Source organism: Hemicordylus capensis, chromosome 2, assembly GCF_027244095.1.
Source record: "Hemicordylus capensis ecotype Gifberg chromosome 2, rHemCap1.1.pri, whole genome shotgun sequence".
In the NCBI taxonomy this organism is placed as follows: domain Eukaryota; kingdom Metazoa; phylum Chordata; class Lepidosauria; order Squamata; family Cordylidae; genus Hemicordylus; species Hemicordylus capensis.
The window spans coordinates 326,623,657-326,646,604 of NC_069658.1; the positions used below are offsets into that span (position 1 = coordinate 326,623,657).

The window sequence follows — 22,948 nt, forward strand, 5'->3', positions numbered from 1 at the left end:
TAGAGAGCATTGGGGCAGGCGGAGGACATAATCCTGCTGGTGGCTCCCCCGGCCCCTGGGATTGTCACGCACATGTACGAAGCACACACGTGCCCTAAGGCCCAAGCCACGGCCCCTGCATCGGATGTCAGATGCAGGGAGCGTGGACAGTACTGGGGACGAGGAGGCAGTACTGGTACCCGAGGAGGCAGGGAAAGGAGCTTCCAAATAAGCGATTCAATGGACCGCTGACTGGGGAAGCTCTGCAGGGGATGACTGTCCCTGTCCCCAGTACTGGCCACGCCCCCTGCACCTGACATCCAATACAGAGGGCATGGCCACTGCCTGGGAATGAGTCCATTCAGACCCTCTCCCATCCTCCCCAGTCAGTGTTTCATTGAAATGCTGCTTGCCTGGGCTTTTCCCCTGAGCCCAGCCAGTGTTTCAGTGAAATGCTGGGGAGGAAAGGCGTGTGCCTCACACTCACAGCCAGCGAGCACTTTGTTCACCAGCTGGGTATGGGAGGGGGCAAGGGGGTGCCCTGGCCGAGGGGGGTCACTTGGCGGCCCTCTCCAAACCCTGGTGGCCGGGGGATGGCAGTCCTCCCATACTCAACGGTCCCTACACCCTACACCCTCAATAAGGAAACATGGTAGTCAGTTCTGAGTGCTGGTGGTTACCAGAAACAGCAGAAAATTTTTGGAAGCAATGACAATGAATGGTGGGGGGAAGAGAAGAGGCGGGTGTGTGTGTCAAAGACACTAGGCAGGACTGCCATCACTCTCAAAATGCCTACAGCTTATGCAATTCATCTCTATAGCAGCTGTAGTCTACATATTCATCTTCGGGATGCTCTACAAAAGATGAACTGAGCACCATTCAGAGCTGTTAGCAATGGCCACAAAAAAGCACACTCCCTTGATCATGGACTAGGCACATCCTGGGCATGCAGTTCTATGGAGCAGCTGTGACCCTGGCGGCCTCCATGTAGGCTATCCCAACAGAAGAGGAAGAGTGCAGACACACCTGTGCCGATGAAGAGGACATCGTAGTGGCCATCAGCAGCAGCCACCCGATCCACGGCAATGTGGGTGAAAGTGTAGTCAATGTTGGTTTGCAGGAAGATGGGCTGCTGGCCATGTGGCAACACCGGGTTATACATTAAGGGGTGGTTGCGGGCAAACTGGATCACGTCATCAGGGAAATCCTTGGTGGAACTAAAAGTGCCAAAGGTTTTGCTGGGGCACTGTGAGGAGAAGAGAGAAGAGGGGAGGGGGTGTGAATGGCAACAGAATTCCCAGAAAAACAGTGGCCCTAGAGCTCTTTGCATCCCACATTGCTCTCCTCCTATTCTAGTTGCAGATGCACCACCATTCCTCTCCCCTTTCTTCCAGGCAGCTCTGCTGATGCCCATCTCTTCGGACCTGCAGTGGCCCAGGAGTCTCATACATACACAACTGGCAGAACCTCATTGTCCTGACCCAGAAACCCTCCCCCTGTTATCTTTCCCAGCTCAACATTTCAGCCTGCTCATCTCTTGTTCTAGCCTTGAGCTCTCCAGAAGCAATGGCCTACATCCAGACAAGTGTTGCATTGGCATAATGCAAGAAGATACGCACCTCCAGACAATTTTCATTGCTCCAAAATGCTGTATATATAACCTTTAGAGAAAGACCTTCTCTGGGACATACAGGGGATTGTGCAACATCTCACAGGAAGGACGCAGGAAGCTGCCTGATACCGAGTCAGGCCATTGGTCCATCTAGCTCAGTCTTCTAGACATGGACTGGCAATGGCTCTCCAAGGTTTCAGGCGGGAGTCTTTCCCAGCCCTACCTGGAGAAGCCAGGGATTGAACTGGGGACCTTCTGCATGCAAAGCAGACGCCCTGCCACTGATCAACAGTCCCATCTCCATTCCCATCAGGCAATGTATCAACATCTTCCACTAGTGCAAGAACTCCTCTGTCAAAGGAGGTTCCTTTCCTTGCACAATGTCATGACACTACCACCTCATGCCAGCACAACAGCATTGCACTAGTGCAACAGTGATCTGGGCATGGGCCATTGCCCAAGCTGTGACCACACCTCTCCACAGACAAGCACTTTGTTTCATTTCCAAATCCAAGAGACATACCATTCCTGGGCGGGGGTAAGGGACCCGGCCTTGGTACGACACCCACTGATAGTTGGGTCCCTCCTTGTGAGCAAAAGGTCCCAAGAAGGCTCGGCGGATATCATTCATGTGGTACACACAGACAGCAGAGCCTTTGAAAATGGTGCTGCGAGAGCAGAAAAGAAAGAAGCATTAAAGGAAGAGCTAAAGGCAGAAATGGGGGTGGGGGGTGGATTTCTAGATATGCCCATAGAGGCATAACCACAAGGTGGTGCTGGTGGCTAGGAATGTGCACAGACCGGTTCGGAGGCCATTCTAAAGGCCTCCAGACCGGTCCGGTCACTGGGTGGTTTTGGTTCGGGTGGGGAGTTTGGGGGCTTCCATTAAGGGCGGGTGGGGGCTTTACTTACCCCTCCCGCGCTTTCCACACACTGCCGCCGTAATTATTGAAGAAATTGCTCCTCCGATGGCTGTTCCTATTTTAAAAAATGGCTGCCCCCTTGAAGCCCTGGCCCCCTGCTGCTGCCTTGAAGCGCCCTCCCACCCCCTTAAATCTCGCCCCGGGCCCTTAAATCATGACCCGATAACATTAAGAGGCGGGCGGCGGGGAGATGTCCTCCCGCCCCCTTCCCTGCTAGGCTGCAAAAGACTTTAGGAAGGCTTCTGCGCGTGCGCGCGCAGAAGCCTTCCTAAAGTCTTTTGCAGCCTAGCAGGGAAGGGGGCGGGAGGACATCTCCCTGCCTCCCGTTTCCCTGCCGGTCTGCAAAAGTACTTTTACTTTTGCAAAGAACTTTGCAAAGAACTGTTTCTTCTTTGCAAAGTTCTTTGCAAAAGTAAAAGTACTTTTGCAGACCGGCAGGGAAACGGGCGGCAGGGAGATGTCCTCCCGCCCCCTTCCCTGCTAGGCTGCAAAAGACTTTAGGAAGGCTTCTGCGCGCGCACGCGCAGAAGCCTTCCTAAAGTCTTTTGCAGCCTAGCAGGGAAGGGGGCGGGAGGACATCTCCCCGCCGCCCGCCTCTTAATGTTATCGGGGCATGATTTAAGGGCCCGGGGCGAGATTTAAGGGGGTGGGAGGGCGCTTCAAGGCAGCAGCAGGGGGCCAGGGCTTCAAGGGGGCAGCCATTTTTTAAAATAGGAACAGCCATCGGAGGAGCAATTTCTTCAATAATTACGGCGGCAGTGTGTGGAAAGCGCGGGAGGGGTAAGTAAAGCCCCCACCCGCCCTTAATGGAACCCCCCACCCCAGTGCCGGACCGCAGCTCCGCGGTTCCGTGCACACCCCTACTGGTGGCACTTCACTCTGTGGTCTTCCCCACCCTGTTCTGTCAGGGGGGACATTTATGAGAGGATCGGAGACTGCTGACCTCACCTGGAAGTGGTGAAAACAGCATAGAGCAATGGGTTACGCCTGTCCCTGGTTGGCAGCAGGAAAACATCACCTGGGCAAAGCAAGAAGCAAAAGGGAAGGAGTCAGCCACCTGCAACCCTCTACTCCAAGCATGGCAATCTCTTCCCCATCTGTATCTTTCCCATCAAGGTCAGAATGACCTTGCTCCCGAGTGACCAACATTCACCAAGGGATAGATAAACCAGGCTTGTCACTGCTTTAGGGTGCCCCTATAGCAATTATGACAGACAACTCCAAAATATTTTTGAAAAGTTGCAAAATTTGCATTCTTCTCTCCAGAACTTTTTATTGTGTAGATTAAAGGAAAGTTAAAAACTACAAATAAAGAACAGACATTTCAATGTACAGACGTCAGCTTCAGTGTTCCATGTCTCACTGTTTAAAATCCAAACTCTTATATCCCAGGTACTCCTGCTTAGATTTAGGGAGAGTATCTGGGAAATAAGCGTGTGGATTTTAAACAGTGAACATAGGAAGCTTCCATATACTGAGTCAGACCATAGGTCCATGTAGCTCAGTATTGTCTACCCAGACTGGCAGCGGCTTCTCCAAGATTGCAGGCAGGAATCTCTCTCAGCCCTATCTTGGAGATGCCAGAGAGGGAACTTGAAACCTTCTGCTCTTCCTAGAGTGGCTCCATCCCCTGAAGGGAATATCTTGCAGTGCTCACACATCAAGTCTCCCATTCAAATGCAACCCCCGCTTCGCTAGGGGGACAAGTCATGCTTGCTACCACAAGACCAGCTCTCCTCATAGTGAGACATGGACCACTGAAGTTAACTTTTGTACATTGAAACATCTGTTCTTTATTTGTGGTTATTAATTTTCTTTTAATCTCCGCAATAAAAAAGGTCTGGAAAGAAGAATTTTGTGTAGATCTGTTATGCGTATTGCATCACCAGTTTATCAATTAATTCAAAATTTGCATTGCCAAATTCTGGAAGGACTCAACCTGGTTATTTAAGATATGGCATTTGGCTCTAATGGAAAAATAACTATACAAAGAGAAGCCAGATTGCAAAATCGGCACCTTTTCAAAGGAAATGGTGCCCTTTTATTAAGTTTTGGAAGACCCATTGTCAATATTGCAACATATGTTGCAATAGCTTTTGTTGCAAAGGAAATACCATTTGGTTTAGAATAAAAAGTATTGTGTAGTATTGAAACTGTGCTGTGGCTTTTGGGAGGGGAAATATAATAATTTTTAAAACCACAAGCTGATTTCCACAGATCATGAGATTTGTTCCTAAAAATAATCTACAACCAATGTTGTGGCTCTTCTTTGTGTGTGTATCCTGTGTCCATGCATCCCTATTCTCAAGTCCTGACCATAAGCTAATGCAGCTTTCAAGTTCTCCTCTGTGGCAAAAGGAGAGAAAACTAACACACCATGTCAAGGAGGGCGCTGGCAATGTGAGATATGGGCCCATCGAGGACGGGCCCACTAGCCCACCCCACGTCTCCCTCATTCCAGCCCCATTTTCAGTTGCTGAACAACTGCAGGACACTCAGGCAGTATCTGCTGGACCAACCCAGCCCTCAGCAAGTCCCAGTCACTCACGGAGCTGGTCAAAGTAGGTTTCACTCCCATCACTGCCTGGCACGGCACACACCAGCCGGGCCTTCAGAAACGTCGTCCATTTATTCACCAGGCTCCTCTGCCCACCCATGTCATTCTGCAGAGAGAGAAGCAACAGGCCAGAGGGTTGGCCAGGGATCAGGGCCCCAACCTAGCAGGCCACTCACTGCTGCTGCAGAGCAGGATCCATGCGGGGGAACGTGCCCAGCCCTCCAGTGTCCTTGCCACCCTTGGCTCTGGAGCAGGTTGGGGGTTCTTACCCGACAGATCTGTCCAATGCGGGCAAAAGTGTGCTTGCCCAGCCCCTGGGCTCCCTCCACTGCTGTCTCCCGGAAGAAGAAGAAGATCTTGTCATCATCAGGATTCTCACTCTCCGGGATCCAGAAGACATCAACGAACTTGGGCTCTAGGGTCAGACAGATGGGAGACTGTAACTGCAGAGCAAGGAGGTTATACACTCTTAAAGAGCAAGAGGTTTTAAAAAAAACCCAGGCGCTTGCTGATCCAATAAGATGGCACGAGGGCTGGGTAACTCTGCACAGTCTACTTGCTTCTTAGCCCCTGGCTTCTTCTCTGCCTTAGCCCCAGTTCCAACAGTGAGAGTCAGTCACTCAGTCTATTTCCTGAGAAGCCTCCACTAGCGCTCTTGTTTAGTCATGCTCCAAGATAGTTCAGGAAGCTGCCAATCATGCTCTGACCACTAGGTGGCAGGCTATATTCACAAGTCACTAAACAGCTGGCAAATGACTCTGCTCTGGAGCAAGGCAGCCCTCTGAGGTCCCACAACAGTGGTAATGCACAATGTGGGTTTCTTTGGCATTTAAAGGGAATACATTTAGTCAGCCCCAGAAGTCAGTGATCCATCAGGGGAGGAAGGAGGACAACAGGTGGAGTGTCTGAAAGTAACTCGGCCCTTCTGAGCCACTCCCCTCCTGTCTAGTGATCTTGCCTGCTCACTGACCATTCAGCCACCGGGAGTCATGTTGTTCTGTGCGGATGGAGGGCCTCGAGCCCAGGCTGCGGAAGATTGTGAAGTCGCGGCCCATCAGGTCAGTAGCCACACCAGAATAGAGCTCTTCACCTGGCCAAGGCAGAAGGGGGGAAACATCTAAACGCTTTTCTGGTATGCACACACCAAGCCCAGCCCCAGCCAGATGGGATCCATGCCAGAGGATGTTCCAGATGTTCACTCTGTGGCCTCTGTGCAGGACCACCTTCCCCAAAGGGGTCCCCCTCTTAAGACACAAAGGGCCTCAGAACTGATCCCGCGCAGACTGCCAGCCAGTGAGGAAGCCATGGCTGATGCCCCTGGAGCCTTGCTAAGGGGCACGTGGAGCCAGCAGGGAACGTGCCACGTCAGCAGCTGCATCCTCACTGGGTTGGCTGGCACCAGCTGCCCCAAGGTCAGATGGAGGACCAGGAAAGGACCAAGGTTAATGGCCAGGAAAGGACCAAGGACCGTCTTCTCAAGATTAGGCCCTTCAAAAAGGGTGTGAGTGAGGTAGGTGTCTGCATGTGTGTCAGAGAGGGAGAGAGATGGTGTGTTGGGTGGGGGTGGGGTGGGGTAGCCCACAGACCTTTCCAGAGCTGGCACGAGGTACCGGGGAGCACTCGGCCCAAGGCTCTTCTGGATCCCTGTCGCTGGTGTGGCAGGGCAGCTATACTGGCAGCAGCTGCCATCTTGGGCGACCAGTCACTGCATCCGGTGTCACAAGCGTTCTTACCAGCAGGCAAGTCAAAATGCCGGGTGCTGGCAACACAGCTGTTGCAGAGGGCTCAGGGCCACCAATGCAGGTCAGGGAAGTGGCAGCAGCTGCAGGGGGGTGGATTCCATCTTTCCCCACCAGGGCCTCAGTCAGGGGCCAGTCACGGCCCTTGGATGGTCCTGGGCCTTTGGCTCTTGCCACAGCAACCCGGGAACCCCTCTCTCGTTCTCTCCTCTGTTTTCAGGCCTGGTCTCTTACCCACAAGCACAGAGGCAGCCAAGTGGCGCGGGTCATAGGGGCTCTTGCCTTTGCCATCCTCCAAGATCTTGAGGTCCAGTTTCAACACAGAGTCCTGGAGAGAGAAACAGACATGCCAGAAAGGAGGAACAAGCAGGGCAGCCTGAGGCTCCTCCTCTAGTCCTCCCGCCCCTGTCGTCCCTCTGCTCACCCACCCTGCAGCCACCTCTGCACCCTAGTGGCCTCTGGATAGGACTCACCTCCGCACGATGCCCAACCTCCACAAAGCCACAGATGGGGTGGAAGGCCCCAGTGCCACAGGCATACAGGTGGGTGCGGTTGTAGAGGTGCAGGATCTTGACAAAGTTCATGCACTCAGCCTGCAAAACAAGAGCAAAGCCTGTTGCACAAGTCCGGTAGTTGCCTTTCTGTCTCAAAGACCAGAGAAGCTGAATGATGAAATAGATGGACATAAACATGTAGACTCTGCTGATTAGGGCTGGGAGGCATCAGCAGAATTGCAAGAATGGAGCCATGGGCTTGGATGGCCGGCAGGAATAAGGCAGGTTTAAACCCAAATTCTTGCTCCAGATGAGCCTCCTCTCTTGCCAGGAAGATCATTTTGCGGGGGGTGGGGGGAAGAAAACTGGGAACAGAGACAAAGGGGCCATAGGTGTGTGGTATGGTTGTGCATCAACAAGCTGGACAGCCTCTGGCCTTGGCATCTGCTGTCTGCGAGTGCTTTCCTTGCCTCTGGACTTCCTCCCCTGACATTGCTGAAATGCCAGAGCATGTGGGAGCCTATCCTTGCATGCAGAACTGTGCTGCATTTTCTCACTGGCTGGGAATAGCGGTGCCGTGATGTTCATGGTGGATTAGGATCATCAGTGTACATTGCACCACCAGTTTCTCCAGCAGAGGGCACTGTAGCAAGCCAAACTGGCTGGCAGCAGCACCCAAGAGGATCAGGGGAGATGCGGAGGAGAGATTTCGTGCCAGTCTCTAGTAGTCACAAAGACCCCAGTTCAGCCACCGCATTGCCTTCCTCCTCCAGCAAAGCAAAACTCTGCAGCAGCCCCTCCCCTGCAAGCCTGTCAGGAGCAGAACATCTGCTTGACTTGCCGCTGAGCACAATCACCCACCGATGGATTACTCCTGCCAGGCCAGCGGCCAGCCCATTGGAAACTGGCTGGGTTCTTAAATGCCTGGAATAACTCAGGCAGAAGCAATGCCTCCTTGATGAATGGGCAGTAAATAGAAGGATGGAGGAGTGACGGGTCATGGGGGTGCGGAAGGGGGAGACGTTCAGGGCCGCATCCAGCACCACCAGGCAGCTTGAGAGGGGAGCAGGCCCCAGCAAAGATGGGCACTACAAAATCCTCTCATGTAAGTCACTTAAAGGCCGACAACAAGCATGTGGAAATACCAAGGCAAACAAACGTTAGTGAAGGCTGAATAGAATGGGCCACTCCAAAAGAAGCCACTTCACACGTGGCCATCAATGGAAAGGAGGCCTCTGCAAACAGCCACCAGTTGCAGACGGGCGTAGCTAGGGGAGAGGGGGCCGTGTTCACCCTTCTCTCTCCTGTAGCCCTGGAGAGGGAGATAATCCCTCGGAGTGAGGGAGGGGTGGAGCTGCGGGGGCCCTCGGGAGCTGGGGGTGGGGCGTGGGCTCTTTGAGCGAATGCTCAGTTATAGATACACCCCTGATTGCAGAAAAGCAGCAAGCAGACATGTGGGAGGGAGGGAGGAGGAGCGGGGAAGAGAAGAGCCCAGAGCCCGTCAATGCAAGGCTGAAGGGACCAAGATTCCAGTTACAGCCCAGGCCAATCTTAGGGATGGGCCAGCCAGCTGTTTGCCCAGCACACCTATCTGAAGTGTGAGCTGAGCTTGCACAAGCCACACAACTTGGCAGTGCTGATGAACTAACGGGGCCAGTGGGTGAGGGGCACCAAAAGGCACTCCTCTAGGGCTGGTCCTGACTGCAACCCTACCATGGGCTCAGGGTTCAACCCCCGGAGTAGATTTCCAATTATTTGTAAGCTTCAGAACTAGGAAATATGCATTCAGAGGTACTGTTGGATGTGTCCACCTCAGCACTCCTTCTCACAATTCCTTTCCTTTCAGGTTGTCCCTGTGCACACCTCCCCCCTCATCTCTCCTTTGAGAGTTTGAGCTAGTGTCTTTCTTCGTTTTCCCTGTGAGAAATAATGCAGAATTTGAACAACTGCCTCCATATATCCACCCATAACTTTGAACAGCATGGCCCAAACTAGGGGCCATCTTGAAGTAGGCAAAGTAATGCAAGACTAGAAAGCTCTCCCTTTCACAAAAGGAATCAGCAAGGTGTCAGTAGTGAAGTAGTGAGTTTGCACAATGTTAGTTTGAAGAAAGAAAGAAAAAGAAAAAGAAGGAAAAAAGAAAAAGACAATGAAGGTGGAGCTCTGGAACAATGGCAAGGAAGAGACATCTTGTAAATCATTTGTCCAGACTAATCATGGGAAGGTTTCCAGCAGCTCTTCTATACTATTATCAGTGACTGATCAGGTGGGAGAAAGCCATGCAAATCTGAACACTCCACTGGCCAAACACAGTTTAATTTGCCTGATAATATTAAGCACTGGAAGAAACTAAAAAGCTGTCGACAAAGTGAGCCGAGGAGCAAACTACACGTTACAATATGAGTTTAGCCCCAATGGCTGCATTTTATTTATTTTTTTAAACAGAAAAGCAACATTGGGAGGGGACCATTTTGAGTGGAGAACTGAGAGTGGGGAAGGTGATCAAGCCATTCCTTACTGGCCACTTCCCCACCAACTTGTGTGGAAGGGAGTAACAATTAGCAAACAGATGTGGATGCCGCTATGTCCGAAGCCATGCATCTAAAACCAATGCATCTGAAACCAATGCATCTAAAACCAAAGCCATGCATCTAAAACCAATAAAGCCTTCTACAATCACTCATATCCCTGCTTCTCTCTCTTACAAACACCCGAGTCAAGTGCAGGCAGAATCACAGATTCTGTGATTCTGTGTCTGCTTCCATTTGTGTCTGCTGTGCAGTCAGGACTTTCCCACGTGGAAAACCCATCCAGGTACAGACCTGCTCTCTGGGGAGAGACGAGGGGCTGACTCTGACACCGGATAGCCAGCACTCTCATTCAGGTCAAGGAAAACCAAGCCCCCAAACAGGGACAATATTCCATCTACCAAAAGGATTTGGCCTGCTGTATCTCAGCTGCATAGCTAATGGGAAAGGGAAATGAGGCAGATGCAACACTGACAGACCAATGCAGCAGGCACTGGCCAGATGTTCCAGTTCCGCTGTCTCAACAGCTCTCCCCGAGAATGGACATGCACTACAGCACTTCTGCTGAACTGTCCCATGCCCATATCCTGCAGGCCAGAGGGCAAAAGGCCCTCCTGCTACATACTCTCCAACTCAGGGACACGCTTGCAAAAATTGCCCCTTGTGCAAGAGTAACACTTTCCATTCACAGAACTTATTTGTCAGGCTACCGGTCATTGCAGAAGGCTCTTCATTGTTAGTCACATGATGCCTTGCTTTACTCTGTCACAGCCTCTCCTCAGCTAACTTTAATGTCAAGGAGACAACTGTTCTTTTGCTCAGTATATACTAGAAAAGTCAAACTATCCCACAATATGCCTGCAACTAATTCACTATATGCAACACAAAGGTCTGCAGGGTGTAAAATGTCAGGCTATGCACAGCTTCATGCCTTAGTATTCTTGCACCGGCATTTACTTCCATGCATGATTCACACAAACAACATTTTAACAAGACATTCTCCAAAATGCAAGAACAGGGACAAAACAGGGGCAGCGATTTTTCTACAGGGCAGCACAACTTCCTGCAGATGTTGGACTGCAGGTCCCATAATGCCTGACTATAGCTGGGAATCGAGCTGGGAGCTGTAGACCAAAAGAAGCTGGAGTTGTGCAGCCCTGTTTGACTAGAAAAGAGCACCTTTGTGTTTTGTTTTGTTTTCAAAATAGCAGCTGTGGAGAAGGGGGCTGATCTGGATCGGGACTGCAGAGGCAAGGGGAGGGGGCTTTCAAACAACCCCCCTCCAAGAGGTAAAGGTAAAGTGTGCTGTCGATTTCGACTCCTGGCACCCACAGAGCCCTGTGGTTGTCTTTGGTAGAATCCAGGAGGGGTTTACCATTGCCATTTCCTGTGCAGTATGAGATGATGCCTTTCAGCACCTTCCTATGTTGCTGCTGCCTGATATAGTACGAGTGGGGATTTGAACCGGCAACCCTCTGCTTGTTAGTCAAACATTTCCCCGCTGTGCACTTAGGTAATTTTGGAGCCTGGACCTAAAGGCTTTTGGAGCACCCTCCCCCGCCAAATATTTCTAACACATTTTTAACATGACCACACCACCCGGGACAGACTAAAAAGGATTTGGGGGCCCCCAGGGGGTGTGGAGGCCCTGGACTTCAGCCCCCACCACTGCCGGATGCTCACCCCTACAAATGCTACTTGCCCTGGGGAGGAAAGTTCCTCCAAGTTCCAGTTCTGCTTTCCCCTTTTGATTTACTTTCCTGTTCAGACAGAAAGTTGAGCATCTGATCCTGTTGCTTAAGCTCTGGTCATGCTTAACCTGGATGGTGATGCCAATTTGTATCACTGCATTCAGATGCACATGTCTTCACCCACAAGGATGGCTGCTAAGCCCTCAAGAGCTGGACTACTTCCTGGCCCATTAGAGCCAAGGTGCTTCTCCCTTACAGCCTGTACTGGGCTGCCAGGACTGATGCGCCTAGCTGAGCCTGTACTCACACAGACTTGCTTGTATTGCTATAGCTAACTTAAGTTGGGGGCTTTGCTCCAATGATAATTGTTCTCCTCTGGAGCATTTGCACAACAAAAAGGATAGTTCTCCTTTGTTTATTCCCTGTTCTTTACAGCGGGTGCCTTCTATGCAGGACCGGCAGAAGGATTTGCTCCCAGCATGGAACACGCTGCTGCTTTCAGCTGGGGAGAAAACAAGCCAGGTAGGATCTTCCCACACTCTGAAAATCTGTTTTAAGAGAAAATACAGAAATACCCCAACTATGAGGAAGCTGGGCACAAAGTGTAAGATGGACTTTCACTGTCAAAAGCTGCAGGACGGTAAACATGTGTGTGTAGTTTGGAAGTTTTGGTGCTTCTATGATTTATTGGTTGTGATGGGGGATGTTCTCACTCACCCACCCACTGTGTGTGTGTGTGTGTGTGTGTGTGGTTCACGCCATTTGCTGAGCATCCCAGCCACCTACAGCAGGGCAGGTCTTGCATAAACAGGCCCTGGAGCAGACACATCCCTCTCATCGCTCTTGAGCTAGCCCAGGAAGAAAAACAACCTTGGGGCTCTTTGTTTTCCTGCCCTTTTGCCCTGATGGATAAAGCAGGCTGAGTATTGAGAGCTGTTGACAGGAGGAACAAAAGGAGACAGGGATCCATCCCAGAAGGACATTTCTCACGAATGCCTCTCTCCAGAGCCAACAGTCTGGTTTTTCTGGCCTGCACTTCAGACACCACCTTGCAGTCGGCTTTGGTTCTGAAGAACAAGGGGTGCTGGTTTCCCCAGTCCTGACGCAACAAGTGCTTAGGGGTGACTGGGCAAAGTGCTACGTGCCGTGCTGAAAACAAAGAAGCTGGAGAGGGGTGCCTCAGAGCTCTTGCCCTGAGCCTTTGGTTCAACATTTAGCTCTGCCCCTGAATCACTGGCGGCACCCCTGTCCTGTCAACTGGTTCTGTTGCTCTTTGGCTGGGGTGGGAGGAGAGGCAACCCAGTAAAGAGTTTTAGTCTGAAACAGAAAGGATGCAATTTGTGACAACTCCTGTGTCGACACTGCTCCTGGCTCCCCCCACCCGGGGGGCGGAATCAAGATTGTGCTCCAAAGCTAGGTGAGATAACCTGGTCAGCTCCGAAAAGCTCCCATTTGCATGCTTGACACAACACTGCCCTCTCCCTGAACAACCAGGATGAGTTATAGCCAGGGTGCCCGAGACCTTTCTGATGGCTGGTCCCGTTTATCAAGGAGCAGATCTGAATGTGTCCTGGTTCATCTCTGCTCCTGCCAAGCCGGTGGGAACCCTCCTCTTATCTCCTGGAAGGTCAGGATGGGTCATTGCTACGCGGGAATCCCTAGCTCTGCCAGCCAGTATCTCCGCCGCAGCATGACTCTGAACCTTCACGGGGCCTTACATGATGGTGCTGTTTGCAAGGCTGGGGACAGAGACCAGCGTTCAGATTCTCAGCAGCAACGAAGGGTCATGGGGTGAGGGGGTCAGGAGTCCCAAGCCACCTGCCCTTGTCAGCACATTACAGTACGATAACTCCAACTCAGCAGAATCTCTTTGAGCTGATCCATGGGGAGCCGATTGGTCCCCTCTCACTGGAAGCACCCTGATCACATCCTTATCTCACTCACTTTGTGCCTTTGTTAACAAAAGGGCTGGTCAGGGGTGACTTCCCAGTCCCAATGAGCGACTTACATTGATGTCTTTGCCTGCCCAGTTGCACTCTTCCCTCCATTCCACAGGTGCTGGCCAGTAAATCTGTGGGAGCAAAGACGAGGCTGATCATTAACACACAAACCAAAACACAACACCAAGCTTTTTGTGTGGCTATTCATCACACTTGAGCTTAGTGAAATGCTACAAAGCACTGGCAGTAAAGAGGCCCAGTTGTAACGCTCCCAATGTCTGTTAGACTCCCCACTAGTCAAGCCTGGAGCGTTTTCCAAGAGGGGAGGTGGAACAATGTACAAAGGCGACTTTGGGCATGTTGCCCGGCGGTGATGGACATGCCCCAAAGGCCAGCCCAAGACCTCCCATATGCGATGGACAAACTGGGCCACAAAGTCAGTAACTTGAGAACCTTAATGAATATCTTCTATACCAAAAGTCACTCTAATTGATCTGCTTTTGCCAGAAGGAGTGGACGGGCATTCACCACCAGCCAAGCTCTCAATTCTGGCAAGTTTAGCTAGAGTTTGATGCCATGCCTCAAGGCTGCTGGTTTTGTGATAGCAAGCATGAATTGTCCCTTTGCTAAGCAGGGTCTGCCCAGCTTGCATCTGAAATATGGTAGACTGCATGTGTGCACTGTAAGATATCCGCCTTAGGGGATGGGGCCACTCTGGGAAGAGCATCTGAGGTTCCAGGTTTCCCTTCCTGGCATCTCCAAGATAGGGCTGAGAGAGATTCCTACCTGCAACCTTGGAGAAGCCGCTGCCAGTCTGTGTAGACAGTAATGAGCTAGATGGACCTATGGTCAGACTCGGTAGAAGGCAGCTTCCTATGCTTGATCTAAAGTGTCACTACCTAGGACATCGCCCCCTACTGGTGAAACAAGAGCCATTGGGTGCTTGTACCAGCACTCTACCAGAGGCCACTTCTTCCACCTACTGTTTTTCAGCTTGTGCACAGTATGCCTGTACAGAGATATGTGCAGGGAGGTATGTGCTCCTGTGCAGGAAGAATGCGGCCTGTGGGCCATTTTGCCACAGACGGGATGACTACTTTCGGTGTGGTCGCCGACTGGAAGAAAATGACCGGCTGGCTGACACTTGCAAAGCTCAACCCAATGCACAGGACTGGGCTGGTCAGCGTGAACTTTGCCTTATGGCAAAGAAGCAGACAACAGGGTTTGGGAGCAGAGAACCAAGCCCTGCCACCTCCCAGCTGTACAAACGAAGAAACACAAACCCTCTGGGGAGGGGAGGCGTGTTGGAGATGGTCCTATTATGCCCCAAAACTTCTTTCCTGCTGGGCCTGGAATGCAGCTGGCATCCATAACCCCACAGTAAGGGCCTCACCCCTCCCTCTGTTGTACTCCCCACTAAACAAGGAAGTTAATTAAAGAAGATTGCACGGCAGAGTCTGGAACGCGGGGGGGGGGGGCTGTTGTCATGACAAAGAGAATGCCCCCTTCCTGACACCCCCCCCCCCCCCGGAGAAGGAGCCACTCAAGGCTCAGGAGCAGAGAACATCACTCAGGATTCTTTTTCCGTTTGAGAGGGAATGAAGACCCCCAGGATCGAGCCCCGCCTTAGGTTGATGGCAAGTCCCAGGCTGCATGGAGACACGTTACCTTCTTGTCCTGCTTGCTGATGTTGTCTAAGCTTAGGGAGGCCAGGTAGTTTTTCCCGCCCACAAAAAGTCGCCCTCTCTCTTCATCCAGCAGCAGTGAGTCATAGCAGCAGGAGCGCTCCAGCTCAGAGGTGCGCAGCCCGTGCCGCAACCGCAGATCTAGAGAGAGGAAGGCGAGAACCACAACTGTAGGGAAGGTCACAGGGTATGCAGCTCCATTCATCTGCTCAAAGCCGTATCAGAGAGAATCAGTTGGAGCCACCTGAGCACAGCCAAGCCTCAATAAATGCAGTGCAAAGAATTACTGATGGTTTTATGCTCTTGTAATTGGATAATATGGTTACAGATGATCTTGTGTACGTGAGAGGAAAGGAGAGTCATTCGTCTTAAAACCAACTAAACGACAGACGAGGAAAGGTGACCATATCCACACGGGCATTCCAAGCGGTGTTCAGATCCATTCAGTAAAGTTTATGACCTTGTACAAATCTCTCGGTTAACATTCATGCCCTGGAAAGGGTTGTCCTGTAATGGGTATCGTAGCCCCACACTGCTGCCCGACCACCAATTCCATGGGGAAAGAGTAAAAGGTGGTTCTAATTCCCTCAGAAGTAAGTCAGACTTCAGCAGACAGTTGGCTGGCTCAACGGGCGATTTACACTATAAAATCCTCTTCTCTCTAAACAATGGCTGCAAATCTCCCACACCAACAGTGTGGCTCGAACACTGGGGTGACTGGCAGGAGACCCACGATCCAAGCCTTGGCTATACGGATGGCCTTTGTGTGACCTTGGCCAAGTCAAGGCCCCTCTCTAAGCCTCTGAGCTCTCCACACCCTTTTGTTTATCCTGGCTCTTGAAGCCCTGCAAGTCCCAGTCACTTTGCTGCTCTCCAGGTCTCTGAGGCAGGGCAGTCGTCAGAATAATGAGGCCGCCACATGTGTGCTGGAGCAAGCCCAGTGCCTGTGCCTGGCAGAGGCCTTCAGGCTGTGGGACGGTGGTGGGTTTTTTGTTTGTTTTTTACATTTATATCCCGCTCTTCCTCCAAGGAGCCCAGAGTGGTGCACTACATACTTAGGTTTCTCCTCACAACAACCTCGTGAAGTAGGCTAGGCTGAGAGAGGAGTGACTGGCCCAGAGTCACCCAGCAAATATCATGGCTGAATGGGGATTTGAACTCGGGTCTCCCCAGCCCTAGTCCAGCACTCTAGCCACTACACCACGCTGGCTCTCACTTTCTCTCACTTTGAGAGTGAGAGAAAGTGGCTCTCACTTTCACCAGAAGGCTCTCCTGGGCTTGCGAGCTCTCTGCTAAATACAGACTAGTCAACCTAGTGCGGTTCATTTATCTAAAGGAATGCGAATTTCAGACTGCCCATTGCCTAGTATTGAATGTTTTTAAATAATAATTTTAAAAAACCAAACCAACTGGTGGCCAGTAAAACCTGGCCAGAAAACATAGCAGTAGCAGCCCATGCTAACAAGCCCGAGGGTCCTGCTTGGTACTGGCGGCTACTCTCTTGCTGCCTTCCGGCCCCACCTCAGCTATAACTGAGCAGTGTGGGCTGGCCATTCACTCCAAACAGGTGAATGACCAGGGCTGGGGATATCCGTTCCCCAGCCGGACCTATGACCAGTCCACATAGCTCTGTTACAGCCACAAGGCAGCCAGAGAGCAGCCTGCCTGAAGGCTCGCAGGCAGGATGCCTCTCAATGCCAGTTGCAGGGGAGCAACAGGAGGAGAAAGGGCATGCCCTAGCCACCTCTTGCCTGTGGGCTCCCCAGAGGCATCTGGTGGGCCACTGTGGGAAACAGGATGCTGGACTAAAGAGGCCTTGGGCCTGATCCAGCAGGGCTGTTCTTCTGTTCTTAAGCAGCTGGGGCTCATTTCCCACCCCTCCAGCTTATTAGTCTGGCTGCTGCTTGCCAGTCGGGCCGCCCAACGTCTTCTCAACCAGGCAGCCCCAGGGCCTCCCAGCATCCACGGCACCCTGTGGAACAGCACAACCCTTGTTCCGTGCCCACAAGCCAGAGCAGCCATGAGCCCTGGATGGCATTCACAAGCCTGGAGTTTGTGATCAACCTGCGGCACCCAAGCAGTCAGGAGGAGGGAATGGGCTGGGGAGGGCAGCATGTTCTCTTTTATTTCCCACCCCCCGCTTCAATCTCTGGCCTGTGAAAGTCCCCCACATACACCCACCTTCTGAGCCCCCCTCCTTGATCTGCCCCATCAGTGTTAACAGGTTAGCAGCCTCAACAGGAGCGTGACATTAATCTCCCAGCACAACAGGCATCTGCACAAAGAAAGGGCCTTTTTTTCTCTCCGCAGAGCCTAATCTGCTTTCGGCAGCAGGAACAAATAAGCCATTGTGGGGAAGGGAAAGAAAGCGGCTGGCAGGGGAGCAATCCACCCGCTAATGAGCTGTTGCCCATATCGGGTGCATGGGGTGCTCAGCATCCACAGGGAGTCATGGCCTGGTCTGCCCCCGTTGGCTTGAGAGGGTCCGACGGCCTGCAGTACCACCACCATCTCATCCCAGCCTTCTCTCTGTGCCATCTCCCGGCTTCTCTGCAGTGTGTTCCCCAATTCTGGCTGTACCACATAAGGCAGAAATATCTGAGCTCACCTAGCCTGAAGCAGGCACCTTGCCCTGTCTGGCTCTGGGCTCTCCTCTTCTTTCCTGCCCTCCCTACTTAAAAAAAAAAAAAAAAAAGGTTTTGTGCTAGGCCTGAACCAAGATCTCAAGGAGGTGGGATGTAACTAGACTGATGTCCAGTCCATAGTGTAGCACAAGCAACTGGTCATTTCTTATTGGTGTAATAGATGCCTATTGCCTAAGAGCGAAAATGAATTCTCATGGTCACTTGATGTAGGGTATGGGGTTGTTTTTTCTGTGTAAATGACCCTGTGGCTCTATTTTGCCTATTGTGAACTGGTTACGTGAGTTTTCATGTAAACTCAGGTTGCAATCAAATGTGCTGTCACATTTGGGTTGTGTGTGTGTGGACCCTGCCACCCCTCTCCACACACACACCCTGGAATGAATAGGGGAGCACTTGGAGACATGGGAGTGTGTGCATCAGAGCTCAAGGGGTGCCCACAGCAAGTGGCTGGATCAGGTGTAGGAGGAGTATGTGATGATAGTGCAACTTCAGCCTCCACCTTTGCTTGTAGTGATCTGAAAGGCAGCTCCTTTCTCAGGCTCCTGCATTTATCAGCTTAAAGCCTATCAGAGCTGTGGCAAGCCCTAGTGCAAATATGACTCGAATGAGCGCACTGACTTTGACCTCACAAATCTGTGCATCTTTTTCTATCTGCATACAGTGTTAGACATTGCTGTGCACTGAACTAGCCCACAAGACACACAGTCGCCTGTGTTTGGAACACACCTCCGTGCCTGTACCAAGCTCCTCCTCATGTTCTGCATCGCACATGTCTTTGCATGGAAACAGAGAGATCACAGAGAGGAAGAGAGCTGGTGCAAATGTGCAGCAGGGAGCAAGAAGGGGAAAGAGCCATATCTCTAGTGCCTTCTTGCAAATGGATTTGGGTGTCTTTTTTGCAGATCCTCTCTGCTTTCTGTACCACTCGCAAGAGACCCTCCAGGGCCTCAGAGACCCCCGGCTAAACACCATGTATTTTAATGGGGAGGGGAGCCTAAAGATTACTTTATCTTGTCTCTTAAGAGGGAGAGTTGTTCCAGCTTTCCAAATGGTTGCTTAGGACAGCATATTACTAAAAGGCAGCCGAGTTACCACTTTGTCATTTAGAAATGCCAGTCTCAGATATTTTAGGAGTTGGGAGTACGGATTAAGTGCAGACTTTTCCTAAACAGGTAATCAACACTGCCCCTAGAAAGAGTAGTGTCACAACACTAAGCATCTACTGAAGGCGCAAGGAACATACACCTCAATTCGGTGGCATGGGTGCAGTTCACGTCTCTCTCTTTCTCTCTCTGTTCCCCTCCACCTCATCTATCTGGACTTCCTCATGGTTATGATCCCTGGCAGTTCTCAAATTATAGGGAAAGGAGAGGGGGCTCTTAGGAGAATCTGCAAGGCCCGCCTCTGATCCCCTCTCCCCCATTTTAGTCTAATCATGCCCTTTCTAGAGCCTTCTCACAAAAGGAGGTCGTCTGGGATTGCCAACCCTCCAGCACTAACCTGAAGGGGTCTCCAAGGACTGGCACCCATCTCCAGGGAATTACAGAAAGCAATGCTGGAGATTTTAATGATGTATTATAGTGAAAAATGCAGGGGCAGGAGGGAATCTCCAGAAACCGCTTCAGTCAGTGTTGGCAACCTTAATACCATCACAAGAAGCAGGGAGTGCCCCCTGGTCTCCTGCCTGTAATTTGTGACTGATGCTTCTGGCGTGGGCAACGCACAGGGACTCTGACAAACTGACGCAGCGCTACAGCTTCAGTTCCACACAGCTTAGACACAGGCAGTGAGGAGCCCGTGTGCCTCAAAAAGACTTTGCTGTCACTATTTCGTAGCTCTGGGACCACGAGGCAACAACTTCTGTAATGACACCGAGACCTGTCACTGCAATTCCCAGTCTGGCTGTGACATGCAAGGAAATGTGTCCCTTTTAACTGAAGACAAGCGAAAAGGGATTCTACAGCAGACTAGGGGTTGGAGAAGCTGTTTGGGAGCTGAGTGAAAGAAACGGCTCGAACTCCTTATGCTTTTCTGCTTCTAAAAAGCCACTCTTAAACACAAACATTCTGTTTTGTGGTTATTCTGGAAATAGCTGGCCTACCCACAAAGCCTTGTTGCTTGGCCTTAGCGATTAGTTTAAAAACAGGGGTGGCAAAAAAGAAGTGGGACAACAGCAGCACCCAAGGCATGCGAAGCACAGCATTTTCCCAGCCAGAGTCATTTAACCCGTTTCTCTCTCGAGCCTCTGATCTACCGGAGTAATAAAGAGGCTGTCAGTGGTATCAATTGCTACCCCTTGGGGAGAAAATGCCAGGAAGAAATCAAGTGAGCCTATTCTGGTTTTGGCGATGTTTTAAAATCATAAATAGGTTGCTGGAGCAAAGAAAAGGGCAGGGCTATATATTTATTTCTATCCCGCCCTTCTTCCAAGGACTCCAGAGTGGTGTGCATGGTTATGTTTATCCTCATAACAACCCTCTGAGGTAGTTAGGCTGAGGGACTGACCTGGAATGACTGGCCCAGAATCACCTAGTGAGTTTCATGGCTGAGGGGGGATTTGAACTCAGGTCTCCCCGGTGCGAACCCAGTGCTTTAACCACTACACTACACTGGCTCTCGTGCACTGTTCCCTCTAAGGTGTGCACATGTGTGTGCGCTCACAAGTTTTCTGATGTCCGCTCAGTTCATTTTAGATCCTGCTCAGGTTGAATTAGGAAGGCCCCACTCTGAATGCGTGTGTGCACACAGTGCCTTGATATCGCTGCCCAGAACAAAATTCATTCTGCATGGAGATGGGGGGGAAATAATAGAGGGGCCCCTGCTCTCGTGCTCTCCAAATAGCCCCCGATGCAACAAACACTCCCAGAAGACTGCCCAGGGGGGAGGACTCATCACCCCAAACCCTCGCCCACCTGCCCTCATTGGGGCTGGCTTCCTCCCGTATGGTGAGGCAGCAGTGATTCCCAAACCAGGGCCTCCAGCAGCCAGGCTCAGGGGCCTTATCCCTGCAGCAGCAGCAGCATAGGCCACAGGCAGAGAAAGCTATTGGCCGTATGTTTGCTATGCTGCAGCGCCACGCAGATGATGGTCAAAAAGGGTACTGCTGCTCACTGGACTCAGTCAGACCAGGCCATGCAAAGAACCAGTATGGGCCCAGTTGGACTTACATTACTATTGTTTTCCGAGTCTGAGCAACCTATTGCTGTGAGTAGCCACATCGTTTGCTTTGCCTTCTGCCCCACCTCCACCCCAAAACTGCCCCCTTTAAGAACCCAGCTGTCTGTCTGACCCACTACATACCTGCCTCTCTCCCCCATCAGAACTATGTCTGCCTGCTCCAGAAATTGTCCCTGAACCCAGCAGTAGCCTGACATATACCAAGTGTCCTTCCTCCTCCACATGGGTAACATCTCTTTCACTCATTTCCTTCCTCAAGCAATTTGGGTGACATTTGCTGCCAAACTAGTTGTCCATGAGCATGCAAAGACTTGACATTGTACAGGCTACCTCTGCAGACTCATGCGGCTGCCTACCAACCTTGGGAAATCACCCCCCCCAAAAAATAAAAATAAAAAATAAAAAATTAGACCCCAATATTTTACTAGATTTGGCTAATTACCAGAAGATAGGAAAGCACTGTAGAGTTTGTGGAAAGGAACAGAGCCCAGCAGAAATTCCTCTAAAGATCACACCTGCATTGGCAACTTAGACAAGTGCTCCACCACCATCACAGCCATTAGAGGCAGAAAAATGGGTATTGGACTAGACTGGTTCTTAAAGCATTTACATTGTTTTGCTAGTTAAGAAGCAGCCCGCAACACACTCCCTCACTCCATGGTAACACTACTGGCAAAACTCATTTTTTGCAGAACAGTATTATTCTGGTGTCTGTGGATTTTGGACCACAGAATCCATGGGACGTTTTCGTGGAACCACAGAACCAGGTTCATCCTGGAAATTGAACCCTCCTTTAAAGGAAACAACAGGTGAAACCCACATGTTGGAAGAAAAAGATTTGGAAATTGGGCCATGCAGAGTGAAGGTTCAGAAAGACCAATGAACAACAACAACAACTTATATACCACTTTCCAACAAAAGTTTCCAAAGCAGTTTACATAGAGAAATAAACAAACAAATAAATAAATGATGGATCCCTGTCCCCGAAAGGGCTCAGTCTAAAAGGAAACATAAGATAGACACCAGCAGCAGTCACTGGAGGGATGCTGTGCTGGGGGTGGATAAGACCAGTTACTCTCCCCCTGCTAAATAAAGAGAATCACCATGTTAAAAAGATGCCTCTTTGCCCAGTTAGCAGGGGAAGATATGGCAAGTTCTGCATAGGGGAGACAGGGCTTTCCCTGCCGACAGGGAGTGGGGCCTTGGTACTGACAAGGAGGAGGCAACCAAAGGAGCTCTCGAGCTGGGCAAGGCATTGCAGCTGGGAGGTGGGACAGTAGTGCTCTGTGCAGCTGCCAAGTCCCAAGTGCCATTATATGAGGTAGAAGGCAGCGGTAGTGGTGAATGAGGGCTTGGTACCAAGGAGAGATGCTTGGATTCGTGCATCTTTCTCCTGGGCGTGAGAGGCTGAGTCTCCTGAGGCAGAGCCACAGAGCCGGCTACAGTCACCATGTGAGGAGACTGGAAAGGAGTTGTCGCCTTCTTTTTCTTCCTCTTTTGTGGCCCATCCCAGTCCAGGAACGGGTCTTTACGTTTTGGCCTCAGGTGAGGAGGAGCCATACTAGAAGCCGTGGTGGGGGTGGCAGCTGCTCCCAGAGTCAAAAGAACTGCCAGTCTCGAGGGAGCCGGGTGTAGGGGCTCAGGCAATGGAGCCGAAGATGGAGCCACATGGGCAGAGGGAGCAGCCAAGGCTAATGCAGATCACAAGGCCTGATAATCGGTGCCTATAGGCTCCTTAGTGGCCTTGTGGTCCAGGGAGCTGTCAAATTCAGCAGCAACCATAGAAGTCAGGTGAAGTAGGGCATGCTCACTAAGCACAGCCCACCATCCGGAGAGTCTTGTTGGGGCACCTTTTGGCGCAAGACGGCACGATATGGGCTTCCCCGAGGCAAAAAAGGCAAAGTTGGTGCCCGTCTGAAGAAGGGACCTTTGCTCAACAGTTCGTGCAGTGTTTGAAGGTCATCCCTTTGGCCATAAA

General features: G+C 51.3%; 1 protein-coding gene across 5 annotated transcripts in view; it reads right to left on the reverse strand.

Annotated features, from left to right (window-relative positions):
* Positions 1–22,948, reverse strand: part of SEMA3B (semaphorin 3B) — a 68,672-nt gene that overhangs the window by 19,280 nt on the left and 26,444 nt on the right. For 4 of the 5 annotated variants that reach the window (XR_008315958.1, XR_008315957.1, XM_053295175.1 and 1 more), the window contains exons 3-12: positions 15,132–15,289; positions 13,532–13,594; positions 7,284–7,403; positions 7,045–7,138; positions 6,042–6,161; positions 5,341–5,486; positions 5,063–5,177; positions 3,463–3,532; positions 2,115–2,259; positions 1,006–1,225 (exon numbers count right to left, since the gene is read on the reverse strand). Coding sequence is in view for 3 of the 5 variants with exons in the window: in XM_053295175.1 (XP_053151150.1) it covers positions 1,006–1,225; positions 2,115–2,259; positions 3,463–3,532; positions 5,063–5,177; positions 5,341–5,486; positions 6,042–6,161; positions 7,045–7,138; positions 7,284–7,403; positions 13,532–13,594; positions 15,132–15,289 (1,251 nt within the window). In the remaining 2 variants the exon portion in view is untranslated. Of the gene's footprint in view, positions 1–1,005; positions 1,226–2,114; positions 2,260–3,462; positions 3,533–5,062; positions 5,178–5,340; positions 5,487–6,041; positions 6,162–7,044; positions 7,139–7,283; positions 7,404–13,531; positions 13,595–15,131; positions 15,290–20,705; positions 20,744–22,948 lie in introns of those variants that run through there. The other variant, XM_053295177.1, reaches the window with a different exon arrangement.